At 39.3% G+C, this 16,231-nt stretch overlaps 1 protein-coding gene across 1 annotated transcript in view; it reads left to right on the top strand.

Moving 5' to 3' along the window:
• The window catches only part of DGKB (diacylglycerol kinase beta), a 277,224-nt gene that overhangs the window by 74,037 nt on the left and 186,956 nt on the right, over positions 1-16,231 (top strand). Inside the window, exons 16-18 of the mRNA XM_042476726.1 lie at positions 6,145-6,261; positions 10,841-10,914; positions 13,183-13,257. Of these exons, the coding sequence (XP_042332660.1) occupies positions 6,145-6,261; positions 10,841-10,914; positions 13,183-13,257 (266 nt within the window). The remainder of the gene's footprint in view (positions 1-6,144; positions 6,262-10,840; positions 10,915-13,182; positions 13,258-16,231) is intronic.

Genomic DNA, 16,231 nt, shown 5'->3' with positions numbered 1-16,231 from the left:
CTCTATTCTAGTGGATTCCTTTGCCTAACTGGAGTAGGAATTGTGTGGATCTCAAATTATTTCTGCTCTATAGCTCTAAGGCATTCTAGACAGCATAGCCAATGATGCAGAGTGCCGGGTGTTACAATTTGGTATCAGACCAATTCCAGTAATTAAGACCCAAAACACACTGCAGAAATAATATCTTGAGACTGCTTTATCTGCCCTGGCTCACTGCTAGGGAATCCTGGGAATTGTAGTTTATTGTGGCACCAGAGCTCTCTGAGAAGGCTAAATGTCTCACAAAACCACAGTTCCCAGAATTACCTAGCATTGAGCCAAGGCAGTTAAAGCAGTCTCAAACTGAATTATTCTGCAGTGTGTTTTGGACGTAAGCTACATCCATCTCTTAGATCTGGATAGACCCATTAAATCCATGAAATTTATATAAAGACAAATTTATTAAGGCCTGTTACAGACAGCCAAAAAAAAGCTGCTTCGAGTCACAGTGGAGGTATGGTGTTTCAATGATGCATACGTCCTAAGAGTCCAGAAGCCACACCAAAGCCACGCTCTAGTCCTTAGGGCTGGAGCATGGCTTTGGTGCGACTTCTGGACTCTTAGGATGCATGCATCATTGAAACACCATACCTCCACTGTGACTTGAAGCAGCTTTATTTTGGCTGTCTGTAACAGGCCTATGTTTTCACTGATGACTGGTTTACTCTACTTGCTTTCTGGGATTCTCTGACTTTAGCATAGCAGTAAAAGACATGTCAACATTCATCATCTAGCTCACCAAAGCCTTCAACACTGTGAGTAGGAAAGGTCTGTGGCAGATCCTGGAACGACTAGGATGCCCCCCCCCCCCCAAATCCCTCAAAATGATCATCCTGCTACATGAAGGCCAACAAGGTCAAGTCAGATATGGTGATGCTCTCTCGGAGCCCTTTCTAATAACTAATGGTGTGAAACAAGGTTGTGTTCTCACTCCAACTCTATTTACAATCTTCTTCAGCATGATGCTCCAAATGGCATCCAAACATCACCCAAGGAGACTTTCCGCTGTGCTTTCTGCAACCGGGCCTGTTTATCCCGGATTGGCCTTTTTAGTCACCAATGTGCTTGTACAAAGCACGGGATGAGTCCTTCCTGAATCTTTGTTCGCGAAGCAAAGCCAGAGAGAGAGAGAGAGAGAGAGAGAGAGAGAGAGAGAGAGAAGACATGTCAGCATTCATCATCTAGCTAGCATGATAGGTCTTGTCTTTGGGGTTTCTCCCCAAGAGCCCATTTTAAGAACTGCACATGGTTCACGTAATAACCAATATTATTTCACAGATGAGGCTTTTCCTTTTCTTACATCTGCTGTTTTACTGCCAAACAATAATTACTATGCAACTACTTATGATATTTTAAAAAAATCAAAACAAAAATCATAAACCTCACAACATTTCTACCTATATTTTAACAATAGCTTAGAGCACCAGTAGCCTTTCCTTGAGATAGTGCTTGCAAGAATTAGTTCCCTAACAATACAGAGTACAGTTGAAGGAAGGTTGGGGGTATGGGGATGACATTTTTATAAACAAGTAGTGCTATAATTGTGACACCCACATCTACTGTCTAGAGATGGTTAGGATGCTACAGAGGTCCTTTTCCACTAGTGAAAAGGAGTTTCACAAGGGGGAGGGAGGCTGTGTATAGTAGTAGGCCCATTAGTTAACCATAATACCCTGACTAAAATTGTCGGGTAAAATAATTGACAATACTCTTGTTCCATTAATAGTTGTGTAAAACAGAAAATTTTAGTAGGTATTGCTGAGGCAACATGCAATACTTGCTGAAATTGCCTTGTCTGCACAACTATTAAAGGTACAAGAGCCCTGTCTCTTATTTCATGTGACATCCCTACCTGAACATGCCTGATGTTGTCTGATGTCAGACATTAAACAGGGTCTGACCTGGTTAATATTTGGATGTAAGACCACTAGGGGTCTCTAAGTAGAGCAGAGAAGGTATCCTGCTTTGAAATTCTGGAGAGTTGTTGCCAGTCTAGAGTTGACAGTGTTGTACTAGGACTAGGTGAACCAATGCTCTGACTTGGTAAAAGGTAGCTTTGAACGTTCCTCATAACACTTGGGGACCATTCTGTGAGCACAGGGTTAGCCATGTTCCTACAGGTAGGATGAGGTGAGGTTGGATCCAGAGTTTTCATGTTTTCACCAACAAGATCTCCAATGTTATTGATGCAGAGGGGTAGAAATGGACTGTTGTCATTCAGAAGAAAAATAAGCAAAAATGCCCTTCTTCCATCAGCTGTGAAATACCTGTCCTATACCTAGTTATGTTCTGGAAAAGCTCAATATATGGCAGTGATCTGGCATTACTCTGTCCAACAGTAATCTGGCTTCCCACCTCCTCATGTATGATAGTTATTAAAAGAAATGCTAGTGAAAGGAAGGAATGTTCAAAATGAACATTATTAAAAGTTGCAGAATATCCAGTGTTGGCTATTTATTTTCCATCTTGTTGAACTAATCCTGAAACAGGGCTTGAGTGATAATGGAAAAGTTGTTCTTGAGCATGAGTTGGTTTACACCAGTCATTGTAAAAACCATTTATTCTTGTTCCGCCTCAAAAGTGCCCTAGTCCTTGTCAGAATAGGGGCCAGATTCTAAATTGAAGCCTCAAATAAAATGGGCAAAATCAGGTCATCAGTCCACTGTCTAATTTAACTATTTATGGACTACCCTCTCGTGAGACATTGAACATTATCGCACAGGATGAGAATGGGACAAAAGGGGCCTGGAAGGGAACGGAACAAGTGGGGGATGCATTTTACTGCACACAGGAAGTCCCTCATTAATTCCATTCCCAATCCGTCCCCAGAGGAGGAGATTTTTGAGAACTGTTTTGAACAGTGCTTAAAATTGCCCCCTCTGGAACGGATGGGGAATGGATGGGGAATGGAAAGGAATGAGTGAGGGACTTTGTGTGCAGTAAAATGTGTTCCCCACTCATTCCACACTCGTTCCTGGCCTTCCGTTCCATTCTTATCCCGTGCCAGCAGCCCATAGTGTGATAAAGTCCATTGTTGTTGAAGGCTGTGGGCTTTCTCACACTATCCAGTACTACGTCTCCACTTTAATTGCCATAATTGGAATACAGCTTCCTGTATTCCTAGTAACATCTCAAGAATTCTCTGTGATTATAAGGCTAATGCTAGTTCCCAGGGGTGGCACTGGCTTTGAATCTAAAGCTCAAAGCAGCAATACTTAATGCATTTCTCCCAGTGTTAAAGGTGGCAGAGTTTCTGGTAGGTCAGGAAAGAGCCAACCTTCATGGCTACAAGTAGTGATTTTTCACTTGGAGATGTTTTTATTTTTGTACAATAAAATTAGCCATTTTCCGCATAATATTATTAAAATTATTTCAATATTCTTTAAAAATGTGCACTTCATAAGGTCTTCATTATAGTACTTCAGTCTCTCACAGTACATTAAACTACAGGAGTTAGGAGATAGACAGTAACAACAGCAATAACAATGTCAAGTACATTTCTATACCACTTATCAGTGCACTTAAGCACTCTCTAAGTGGTTTAAAATGTGTAAGCTGATTGCCCCCAACAAGCTGGCTACTCATTTTAGTGACCTCAGAAAGATGCAAAGCTGAGTAGACCCTAAGCCCCTGGCTGGTATTGAACTCATAACCTTGTGGTTTGTGAGTGAGTGGCTGAAATACAAGCATTTAACCAGTGTGCTACCAGGCTCTTGGTTCTGATGACACTATTGATCAATATTTGATATAGTATTATCTGGCCTTACTGGTGTTGGATTCTAAATTCAGACCCGGCAAGCATATCCAATAGTCCACAGTCCCCTCCATTATCTGATAATAGTAATAGCTCAGCTAAACATAGTATGCCTTACGTCTGAGCAAATATTTGCAGGATTTCTGTTAGAACTTATTTATTATTTGATTTTAAAAGTGGTATGGGAAGATTAGGTTGTGAAAAATGTAAATACTATATATGTCACTTAATCCCACTCAAACTTCTGTTATTTACCTGAAGAGAAATTCTCACCTGTGGTTTCAACAAGTCTAGGAATTCTATGTTTCTACCCCTTTGTGAACAATAAAAGTATAGCTGATTTTAAAAAGTTTTATCACAGTACAGTAGTTAATAAAACTGGCACCAGTAGAAATCTGTTCATAAGTACTTCTGCTCAGTTATCATTGGGAGGTTGTTATTTAATATACAGTCAGCCCTCCTTATCAACGGAATTTTTATCCACGGATTCAAGCATGCACGGCTTGATATATTTGAGAAAAAGCATAAATTCCAAATAATAAACCTTGATTTTCCATTTTATGTAAGAGACACCATTTTGTTATGCCATTGAATTTAATGGGACTTGAACATCCACTGATTTTGTTATCCACGGGGGGTCTTGTAACCAAATTCCAGCAAATAACAAGGGTCCAATGTATTATTAATATACATAGTGTGTTAGAAAGGGCAAGGAAACAGGTCCTGGTCCCTAAAGGTTTTCAGTCCAAAATTCCCGCAAGGGTGTCAGCAGAAGAAAAGAAGAGAGATAAACTAGAAGAATATGCATATAGTTCATTTACAATTTCGTAAGTTTGGTTCTGTGTAAAACTGCCTTTTGCATGTCAATTTATTTTAGAAACTGTTTAATTTAGGTTTTCTATTAGTTTCCCTTTAAACCTGAAAGATTAAAAAAACAAACCCTTACAATCAAAATGACATTTCATCTGAGGATGTAGACTGAGAGCCTGTACACACAGGCCTATGCTCTCCCCAGTTTCGCATTGTCCTCACATCATACCTGGTTTTGCATACTTTGAGTCTAATTCAGGAGTGTGCAAAATGCTGCTCATGGGTTGTATGTGACCACTAAAGCCATGTTTTCAGCCCCCCCTCGTGTCCTTGTTGTGGTTGGGTGTGTGTGATCAATGTCAGGGATGATGGGAGTTGTAGCTCTTCACCTCTGGCTTGAACTCATCACCTGGTTGTGCACCGCGCTGACCAGTTTTGGCCAGTGGTTATAGCTTAGCAAGAGTTACAGAGAATAGGCTGAAGACCCTGACAAACTCTCCAAGCCTTCTCACTCTTGCTTCCACAGAAGTCTTCACCCTTCTTCAGGATCCAGCTGGTTCTTGTAGCGTCACCCAAGACACCAGACAACTCAGTAGTCTTATATGAAAGATCTACTTTATTCTACTATATACAGCTCCAAACTATCCAACACAATAATACTCTACTCCTCACTCTATCCACTCTACAATCCACTCTACTACCCACTACTACAACCCACAAAATACATTGGGATCCATAGTCATTATTATAGTCAATGCAAGATACCACCCACTGTTGTCTGTTTCCACCCAGTAGGCGTGTACATCGTTCTCTTGGTTCATCCTACAATTAGTGATTTCATCATCTTAGCCTTGACCACTTAACAATTGTCAGGTGTGTCCAATTATCCACTTTGCATTTCTTGTCCTTGGCATTCAGGACTTGTTAATTCCATTACCATTTACACCTGTGTGGTTCCCAATTGGCTTCTGCTGAGTCACCCTGACTCTCACAAGTTTTATTTCATTTACTGTATAACCCATGTTGCTTTTTCCTTGACAATCAAAGCACTCACAGATTGAACTTGCAGAATTTTCTAAGGGGTGTGATTGGCTTGATTTATTCCTGGAACAGGCTTTATTCAAAGTGAGAAGAGACCATTTCAGATTCTATTTGACCCAGTTTATGAAGACAATTGTGGTCTTCAGTGACTTTTCTTTTTTCAAAAGATAGATGGGAAACCTTTTCTAATTAACTTCCTTATTTTAGAAGCTTGATAATGCAGTTAGATGCCCTCACAGTGTATTACCAACTTCATGCCATTGCATTAGTTCTTATTGTGTCAAAATAATTACCATCTATCTATTATCTAACCACTATTATGTCTAGATACATAAATAGATGTATGTCAAGTTGGGCTTAGTTTAATGACTTGATTGCAATCACTGAACTCATTATCATTGAGGCAGTATTTGAATGTGTCATGCCAGACTGAGACCTTCCATTTTGACCATAGTAGAAACGTGAAACTTATTAATCCTTATTTCCCACCTCCTTTTTAGGAACGGCAAACAACTATGAAAAAAGAGAGAAGTAGTTCTCAGCAGTCAGATAACCTAGGTGATCGGAACAAGATGCAGAGAGCAAATTCAGTTACTGTGGATGGACAAGGCCTTCAGGTTTGATTCACTTCTGCTTTTTTTTTCCAAATCAGCAACAATCACAGTATTTTTCCTGGCTGCAGAATAAAGCCAAGCTTCAACACATTCTGTAATCCTAGATAAAAATGATTGCACCTATTCATTGAATTGTATATTTCATAGTTTGCAATTGCAGGGCAGAAAATAAAACAATTCCCATTGCAGAACATAGAATAGAACCCAAAAGCTCTTGTCACTGCAAAGCAAAGGCCACTTGTTTCCTTGGTTAAATATGTCATAGGAATGAACAGTAATCATAAGTCAAGGTGTCTCCCAAACACAAAACATTAGTGCCACTATGTCTATCCATGATATGGTTTATGAAATTACATTGTTACCCAATGGTGCAGTACAACAAAATGAAATAACCTCCAGGTGTCTCCATGAATCTTCTGATGCATGTGGAGAAAGAAACAGAACAGTACATTGAAGAGAACATTTTCTCTAATAGGACATAAATGTTGTACACTGATACAGAGTTGGCAGTTTCTCCAGTTCCTTTTCTAGGAATACCATCTGCACAGGACTTTCATGCTTGCTTTCCAAAATTGGTTTAACATTTTTCTTTTAAATGTTACATCAAGAGGGTGTACCAAGAGGTATATATGCTATAATCAATAGGTAATAGGGGAAGTTATTTGCCGATAGTCATTTACACTTTCAGTATCAGTTACTTTATTTCAATTGTGTGGATTCTGAACTTATTCATTTAAAAGCTGACTTCATCAGAGGCTGATGAACAAAACCTAAATTTGTGCTTCCAGTTGTATATATTATTTCTTTTCAGTTTGGTATGTCAGTGAAGGACTATGATCCTTTCAATGAATCATGTATGATGGTAACTTTCCAAAATAATCCATAAAATAACTCAGGATTCACTTTCCATATTTCTCTTGGGGGACTAGAGGTATGTGGAGTGTGCTAGAATGTTCATATACAATTAAAATATCTATCTGTGCAGCTGTTTATAATTTCTGAGGCATCAACAAAGAATGCTTGGGTGTAATTAATGGCTTGCATCCAACATATATAAAGTATAGAAGCCATCAGAAAGGATTTTGCAGTAAAGTTGGAAAGCAGCAGTATAGAATGTACTCAGGATGATTTGTATTTGAAATGTAACAGTATAGATAGATTTTCATTTAAATTAAAGTCTGCCTATACCTGTAACAGGACAGCAACTGGTGAAATTTGAGAGGTCTGCTAATTTGGGTTTTTATAGTATATCTCCTTGTTCATCGTACATAATTAAAACACCTCGTAATACATAAACTGAATGCTAGACACCCCCCTCCACTTCTTCATGAAAATTGGGTTTTGGTAGTTTTTTCCTTTGCACAATACATATTGTAAAAAGTATAGTCTTCAAATATTCAGCCACAATTATTTTTTCTATTACTAATAGAAAATTATTAAAGTAAAAAAAAAAAACCAACAAAAAACAGACATATAGGACTGTGCAGGCAATTCAGTGGCAGAGAAGACTGCTACTTAGGTACAACTATTATTAATCATAGTTAAGCACATTCATCTTATTTCTTTCTAGCTTAACCAGCATAATGATCAGGATTATTATTTCTAATTAGAGGAAGTAATATATCATGTATAACCTTAAGATGAGCCTCATTAATTAACCTGAATCCGTAGGGACATCTAAGAGGCAGTCCATCTTTGTCACAATGAGAAACGTTGGTTTATGCTTCATTCACAGGAACAAACAACCCTGGAATTAGACTAAATAAGTAGAATTGATTAAATCTCTAGATAAGCATTAAAGATGTGACAATCTTTGATACAGTCTGTAATGTTGCCTTGGCAGAAACATATGTGCTTCAATTCATAGATCTTTCTTCCACCAACCAAATGACTGTCTGGTGAAGTGAACAAGACCCTGAACTATACTCTACCTTTCATAAGAGATGAGTTGAAGATTTCAGCTGTAGCTGTGTTTAAACTATGATTATGGATGCACCTGCACTGCAGAAATGTTGCAGTTTGACACTGTTTACATGTCATGCCTCGTGCTATGGAATGCTGTGATTTGTAGTTTTGTAAGATATTTAGCCTTCTCTGTCAGCTTTGGTGCCACAACAAACTACAAATCCCAGGATTTCATAGCACTGAGGCATGGCAGTTAAAGCAGCATCAAACTGCATTATTTCTGCAATGCAAACACAACCTATGTCAGTAAGATTGCTGAACTATTTTGAAATTGTATCACAGGTTCACCTGTCAGCAAAAAACCATTGGAGTAAAAAACAGTGCCTACCTTAGATTTTGAGATATCCAAGAAGGAAGCTTGTAGAAGGGGGCTAATTTTCTTGTTTCTCATTTTCTTGTTTGCCCAGAAAGTGCCTCTGCCTTATTTGGATCCGTTTTTCCTGTGGCTTATTTTAATCTAAAGAATCTTTTTGGTTTCTATTCTAAAAGGATCTAGAATCATAGAATCATAGAGTTGGAAGAGACCGCATGTAATTCTTCACTAAATTTCTTGAAGGAAACAACAATTAATTTTATAAATTTTATTTATGTGTGAAAATGTCTTTTGAAAATCATGTAGTCCTGTACAATTCAGGACTCACTTCATGCAACATTTGCATGTGGTTGTTTTGCACAAAAAACAGCATTTTCTGTACAGGAAACAGGGCTCTGTGTGTGTGCAGAAACTCTTTTCTATTTTTGTGCAATAAAAACACAAAACACTCCCTTTTTTTAACATATCAACTATGGCCTGTTACAGACTGCCAAAATAAAGCTGCTTCGGATCTCTTTGGAGGTATGCTATTTAAATGATGCATGGATCCTAAGAGTCCTGAGGTCGCGCCAAAGCCACACTCCATTCCTAAGCACTGGAGTGCAGTTTTGGTGTAGCTTCTGGCGGGGTACAGACCACCGCTTTGCGGCGGTCTGCCGCCGCCGCCAGTAGGTCCGCAGGGGAGCCGGAGCCTTCACACGGCCCGACTCCCGCGCGGACCGAAAAAGAAGCTCCAAAATGGAGCTTCTTTTTCCGTCGCGTTTGCGACGTAGCGAGGCGCCAGGGGCAAAGATGGCGCCGGCCATGTAGAAGGGCTGGCGCCATCTTGTATGGACGGAGTCCGTACTAGGCCCAGGGGCGTCTATAAGAGACACCCCTTTTTTAAAATGGGACGTCCGGAGGACATCCCAAATGGCGGTGCAGAAAGCACCTCTGGATTCTTAGCGTGCATGCATCATCTAAACAGCATACCTCCAAAGAGACCCGAAGCAGCTTTATTTTGGCAGTCTGTAACAGGCCTTAGTGTGAATTTTGTAGCGAGTAATTCTCCAATTACAACATTTTCAGTACAGTTTTTCTCTTCCCTATTGTTGAATGGCAGCTCCTTTCTTTCCTCACTATTGGCTATCCTGACTAAGGCCAATGAGAACTGCAGTTCAACATCTTTAGAGCCACATGTTGTTGTTGTTTTATTTACTTATTTCCCACTTTTCTTCCTGTACGGGGACTTATGGTGGTGAACAGCAAATTTAAAACAGTACAATTTAAAAACAATGCAAAAGCATTAAAATGTATAAATACAACATTTAAAAAACATTTGAACAAGTTTACCCTAAACGTTTATCAGATTAAATAGATACTATTCTCACTTGGGTGAGTCACACACTCTCAGCCCTAGAAAAGCCCATTATAGGTTCACTTTAGAGTTGCCATAAGTCAGAAACGACTTGAAGGCACAAAACAACAGATTCAGAAGTCGAGGAGGCAGTAAGGCTCTCTGTATATCATCTTATGTCTCCTTTGTTTCTAAGGGTTTTTTTTTTCTGGAAATGTGTGTCGGTTGCACCTTTTTAAGTAACGATAATAAACAAAGGTGTGCCTTGCCATTTCCTGAGTTTGGCTTAGCAAGTTCTGTCTGGGTACTCTTTTTGATAAAAACAGTATAGGATTTCTTTCTCTGAAGATGCCAGCCACAGATGCTGGCAAAACGTCAGGAATAAAGTCTTCTAGAACATGGCCACATAGCCCAAAACCCCCCACAAAAACCCAAGTATAGGATTACTTCACTTTCCTACCCAGGCAATGAGCACTGAGATGGTAGAAGATGTATGATACCACATAAACAAAACAAAATTCCAGCTACTCTAGTTTCAGAATAAGAGGAAAGCTTTGTTTAAAACGCATTTGCTTAATGTTTTTGATATTCATGGTTTTCTTGAATGGTTCTGCTGCTGTTGAAAATTTGTCCATCAGCAACAGCTGCAAAATCCATGTCTTAATTCCTGTGCATTTCCCATAGTAGTTAGTGTCATAAATATGCACTGATATTGTAATAATTTCAATTCACTGGCTTGGAAATGAATATTTTAAATCTATCTATCTGTCTGGCTATCTGTCTGTTTGTCTATCATCTATTTATCTATTTCATTTATATTTCAGCTAATTATTTTAAGGATGCTATAATGAATTTCACTAAAAAAAAGCCAGAGGTTTTCCTAATCATCTTTCTGTGTATCTATAATGAAAAATTGAATGAAAAAGAGTGAATAACTAATGAGTTTCTGTGGTATTCTCTTAATTTAGATTGCACCTATTCCAGGTACTCATCCCCTTCTAGTTTTTGTCAACCCTAAAAGTGGTGGAAAACAGGGAGAAAGGTATGGATTTGTTGCTGATTATCCTTGGTTTTATTGACATTTTGTGTCAATGTAAATTTAGTTGTTAGTCCCAACCAGAAGAGACATCAATGAATCCGTACTTCTTTGAATTGCAGTGTCTCAATCAAATGACTGTAATTGGGGCTCATAGTTGAGCTTTGATGTTTTGAAGAAATAACCACTTCTTGTTATTATTTCTGGAAGAAATTAATTGAGTGTGTATTGCATTCTGCCCCCCCCCCCTCATTTACATTTGACATGAAATGAGCACATTAAAAGAATGGGAACTGCAGACAGAGAATGCTAAATGTATCACAAAACTGCAGTTCCCAGAATTCCCTAGCACTGAGCGAGGATAGTTAAAGCAGTCTCAAGATGAATTATTTCTGCAGTGTGTTTTGGACACAGATAAGCACTCTGACTCTGCTTTTGCAGGTGAGCCATCAGATGAGGAAATCTTACACAGCAAAACAGACAATCTTAGACTAGAATTCTTTTCCTGGCTATGGAAGGATTAGGTTCACTGGCAGAGTATTCAGCCATGTTTCTTGGACTGCCCATATTGAAGGAGGGCTAAGAGAAAGTGATTGAAATGATTGCACACTTGGATGTTTCATATATAAATGGCAGATATGTGAACTGTGATTGTTACCATATATCTAGATTGTTCTTTATTCATTTGTTAGATATACTCTGTCTTTCTTATTGCACATAGAAACAATGGCCAAGATCTTAGGAGCTCAGCACCATGCCACAGGAAACAAAGGCCTGTTACAGACAGCCAAAATAAAGCTGCTTCGAGTCACAGTGGAGGTATGGTGTTTCAATGATGCATGCGTCCTAAGAGTCCAGAAGCCACACCAAAGCCACACTCCAGTCCTTAGGGCTGGAGCGTGGCTTTGGTGCAACCTCTGGACTCTTAGGACACATGCATCATTGAAACACCATACCTCCACTGTGACTCGAAGCAGCTTTATTTTGGCTGTCTGTAACAGACCATTGCCTTTTAATATGGAGGAGAGTTGGAAAATCTGTTTTTGGTGGAGTTTCAAAACATGTTTGGAAAAAAAAAGTAAATGAAAATCTCACTATGCTAAAACCTGGCTATTTTAAATATACAATTGGCCTTCTTTCTGTATTCAGGGATTCTTTATCTATGGATTCAACCATCCACATCTTGAAAATATTTTATATTACCGCGGACCATGTTACCTTGGTTCTAAAGTCCCTCCACTGGCTGCCCATTAGCTTCCAGACCCAGTACAAGGTGTTGGTTATCACCTTTAAAGCCTTAAATGGCTTGGGTCCAAGCTATCTCTGGGATCGCCTTCTCCCCTACAATCCTCCCCACACACTCCGCTCCTCTGGGAGAGCCTATTTCAGCCACAAAAATCTAGGCTTTTGACTACCTCCCAGAGGGCATTTTCCATTGTTGCCCCCAGACTGTGGAATGGCCTGCTGAATGAGATCCGTCTACTTACATCCTTAGACAGCTTTAAAAAGGCTGTTAAGACTTCCGGCAGGCCTTCCCAGAATAGAGAACCCGGCCTTATAAAAACGTCTGGGAAAGATACTGCTGCTCCCACTGATTGTTGGTATGATGTGGTTGACCTTCTGGTCAGTTTTTAACTTGCATGTTTGTTTGTTGCTGTTTTTTGTTCTGTTTTTTAAATATTGCATTGGATTTAATACTTTTTTAAGGAGGGAAGGGTACTAGGAATTTTATGTTTTGTATTTTTAACTTTGTTAGCCACCCCGATTGTTCTCAGAGGGGCGGGATACAAATAAATTTTATTATTATTTTTATTATTATTATTTTAAAAATATATGAATTCAAAAAAAATCAAATCTTGATTTTTCCTATTTTATATAAGGGGACACTGTTTTACTGTGCCACTGTATTTAATGGGACTTGAGCATCCATGGATTTTGATATCCACAGGGGTTCCTGGAATCAAACATCAGTGGTTACCAAGGGATCACTGCATGTGTGCAGTCCTCCATGGCAAGAGGTTGAGTTTAGCTATTCCTCTTAACCTTTGGAGTTCATTTTAATTGGCTTTGCTTCTTTTATTGACCATGGAACTCTGTCCTTCAAGGATAATCTTTAAACTTTAACACAAATAAGTGCATGATGCATTTAACTTTTCCTAATCTAAAAACATGAATTTAATTAGTAATTACTGATAGTCAATATGTTGACAGCAATTACTGATAGTGTAACTGGATGGTGAATAAAACTTAAATAAATATTTCTTCTCTTTACAGAATTTATAGAAGGTTTCAATATCTTTTGAATCCTCGTCAGGTTTATGACCTTGCTGCGAATGGACCAATGCCAGGGTAAGTCTAAGATTAAATATCACTATAATGTGCCTACCTTATGAAATAAAATGCAGCATAGCCTAAAAACACTGAAGGCTCATTGATGTAGTATGTAGGAACAAGAGAACTTGCTTTAAACCTGTTATTGGACTGGCAACAGGTTGCTAGAATTTGGGGCATAAACTGTTGCCCCTCCGGGGGAGTGATGCATTTCTAGGAAGGCAAGAGGTTCTGGCTGGGGATGGGCACCCATTCAGGCAAGCCTGCACTGACCTACTTCTATTTTCCAGCAAAGGCCAGACATTGGTCTCATCAGTCCATAGGCGGGAGGGCTGATACCAAGATCCAGTCTCATGCATGTGCCAATTTAATTGCAGCTGTAATCAATAAATAGTTGTGGCTTTACTTCTCCCAATTAATGTGTTCATGAGTTTTGTTGGTGAAGCAGAACTCACCCCGATAATGCAAATGTGTTTTACAATAGATACTGTGGGTTTTTTAGACAAAAAGCAATGCTTTTATGCAAGAGGTTCTGTGATTTTTGCAGAAAAATACTACCCTTTTCCCACAGAAAACATGTTTTTACTCAGATAAAAACATGTTTTCTACTTCTTTGCACCAAGGTTTTCACAGTTGACATAAATATATGTCAAATACATTTATTCATATGCAGATAACATGTTTTTAAAGGAATAAAAACATTTTCTGTGCAAAATGATTCATAGGAAGCATGAATAGGAATCACCTTATTTTTGTGGAAAACATACTGTCACATGCAAAAAAAAAAATATTGCTTTGGGTGCAAAAAAGCACATTCCCTCCTCTCAAACCACATTTTTTTCTGCAGAAAAAAAAATGCATGTTTGCACAGTTTTCCTGACTGAAGTCCCAAGGTCTGAATAAAGTTGCAGCTATATTCCTTTTCCATCTGTATTATGTCTTGAGTGTTAGCACGTACTTTTTCATTGAAGATGTGAATATTAACAATTTTTCTTCACTTCTCTGTAGCATGGATCCAGAATACCGAGGGGAATACTTCATCCCTCGTAATTCTCCTTGGTCTGATCTTTGAAGTCAAATTATCTTACTCTAACATGTTATTTCTTATTACTGTGTGAGATACATAAAGAAGATAATCTAGTTTTTTTTTCAGGAATGCTGTTAAAATGTTTTTATGTTGGCAGAGGTTTACAGAATTCTCTTGGTTTTCTCTGTTATTCATTTCCAGAAGAAAGTTACTGATTTGATTGCTTTTTGATATTTAAACTATATTTTATTTTTAAAAAGGGACTGTGGAAACCCTTGTAAGATGAAGGATACATCAGTGGCGTTCCCAGGCTGGGTATCACCCAGTGCAGGGGGCAAGGCTTCTGGGGGGTGGACATTCTGAGAGTAGAGCTTATGAGAGTGGGGTCAAAAGGGCCAAAACCTCCCTCCCATGCCTTCCAAGTCCACTAGGGACTCAGAGGAAGGCTCCATATCCCAGGCCCCCCACCCCACCCCATGCCTTCTGAGTCCAGCAGGGAAGGCAGCTGGGGGGTGTCGGCAGCTGGGGGGGGGTGATGGATACAGCAGGCTGCAAGGGCACATGTGTGCCTTTCCTGCCCCGAAAGGGGGTGGGGAGGCACAACCAGGTGTCACCCGGTGCATTCCACATCCCCCCCCCCGTGACACTACTGGGATACATTAGACATTTTCAAATAAATTAAGCAAATATTTCAGTGGCTAAAAACAAACCCTTACAAACATACACCTAGTTAGGTAAGTGCTTCTTTTTATGGCACTCTGGAGTAAATATTTCAGTTATTCATTGTGTAATGCATCTCTGTACGATGGAGGAAATACTAAGAAACTTTCAGGTTTTAGTTGTAGAGCTGTAACAGTGGTCCAAAACGCACTGCAGAAATAATCCAGTTTGAGACCTCTTTAACTGCCCTGGCTCAGTACTAGGGAATTGTAGTTTATTGTGACACCAGAGCTCTCTGACAGAGAAGGGTAATTGTCTCACAAAACTATAGTTCCCAGAATTCCCTAGCCAGGGCAATTGAAGTGATCTCAAAATGGATTATTTTTGCAGTATGTTTTGGACCTTTGAGACAAAATCATCAGGTATATTCAGTTACAAGTACAGTAGAGCTATGAGAACTGGCTCAAAGTCTCCCAAAAATTATTGTTCTATAGTAAACATTGGCTGAATGTATCTTTAATTTTCTACTTTTAAGCCAAAAAGTCTTAAAATTGGTTTTACACAATAGGGAAATCTTGTCCCGCCAATTACATTGCTGTACCAAGCATGAAATTGCAGATTGGAGGTTTACTCTCTGCACCTGGAGTTGAAAAGGGACTTGAGGCTAGTCTCAGTACTTGCTTGAAAGGACAGTTTTTCCTTTAGATCAGTGCTATAAGTCTTTTATCTTGAATCCTTTTACCTGGTTCCTCAGCAAAGTTGTTCCTTATGTTGTCCTTATACCACATTTTTATTTTATATGTTAGATCTTTTCCAAACTTCTACCGCTTGTGCTACAGGGGAACAGTGACAGATTTTATTATTATTATTATTAAGCTTTATTTATAAAGTGCTGTAAATTTACACAGCACTGTACATAAAATCATTTAATTAGACGGTTCCCTGCCTTCATGCTTACAATCTAAGAAGACACAGCACAAAAGGAGAAGGGAATGATTGAGGGGAAGAGGATAAGGTCCAGCATTCTTCACTCCCTCTGAGGCCTGGACCAAGGCAGATGGACAGACTGAGGGCTCTGTATTTTAAGGATAGGCCTGATGGCATTGGCCCACCCTCTCACCCCCACGGAGGCCAAGATGGAGTCAGATGCCTTGTGGGGAGGGTTCAGTTCCTTTAGTGAGGCCGGATGGGAAGGCCTACCTTTCTCTCCCTCTCAGAGGCAAGGATGGAGACAGATGCCTTGTGGGGAGGGTTCAGTTCCTTTAGTGAGGCCGGATGGGAAGGCCTACCTTTCTCTCCCTCTCA

This window comes from Sceloporus undulatus, chromosome 6 (assembly GCF_019175285.1).
Source record: "Sceloporus undulatus isolate JIND9_A2432 ecotype Alabama chromosome 6, SceUnd_v1.1, whole genome shotgun sequence".
NCBI lineage: Eukaryota > Metazoa > Chordata > Lepidosauria > Squamata > Phrynosomatidae > Sceloporus > Sceloporus undulatus.
This window is presented reverse-complemented; position numbering and strand designations above follow the sequence as displayed.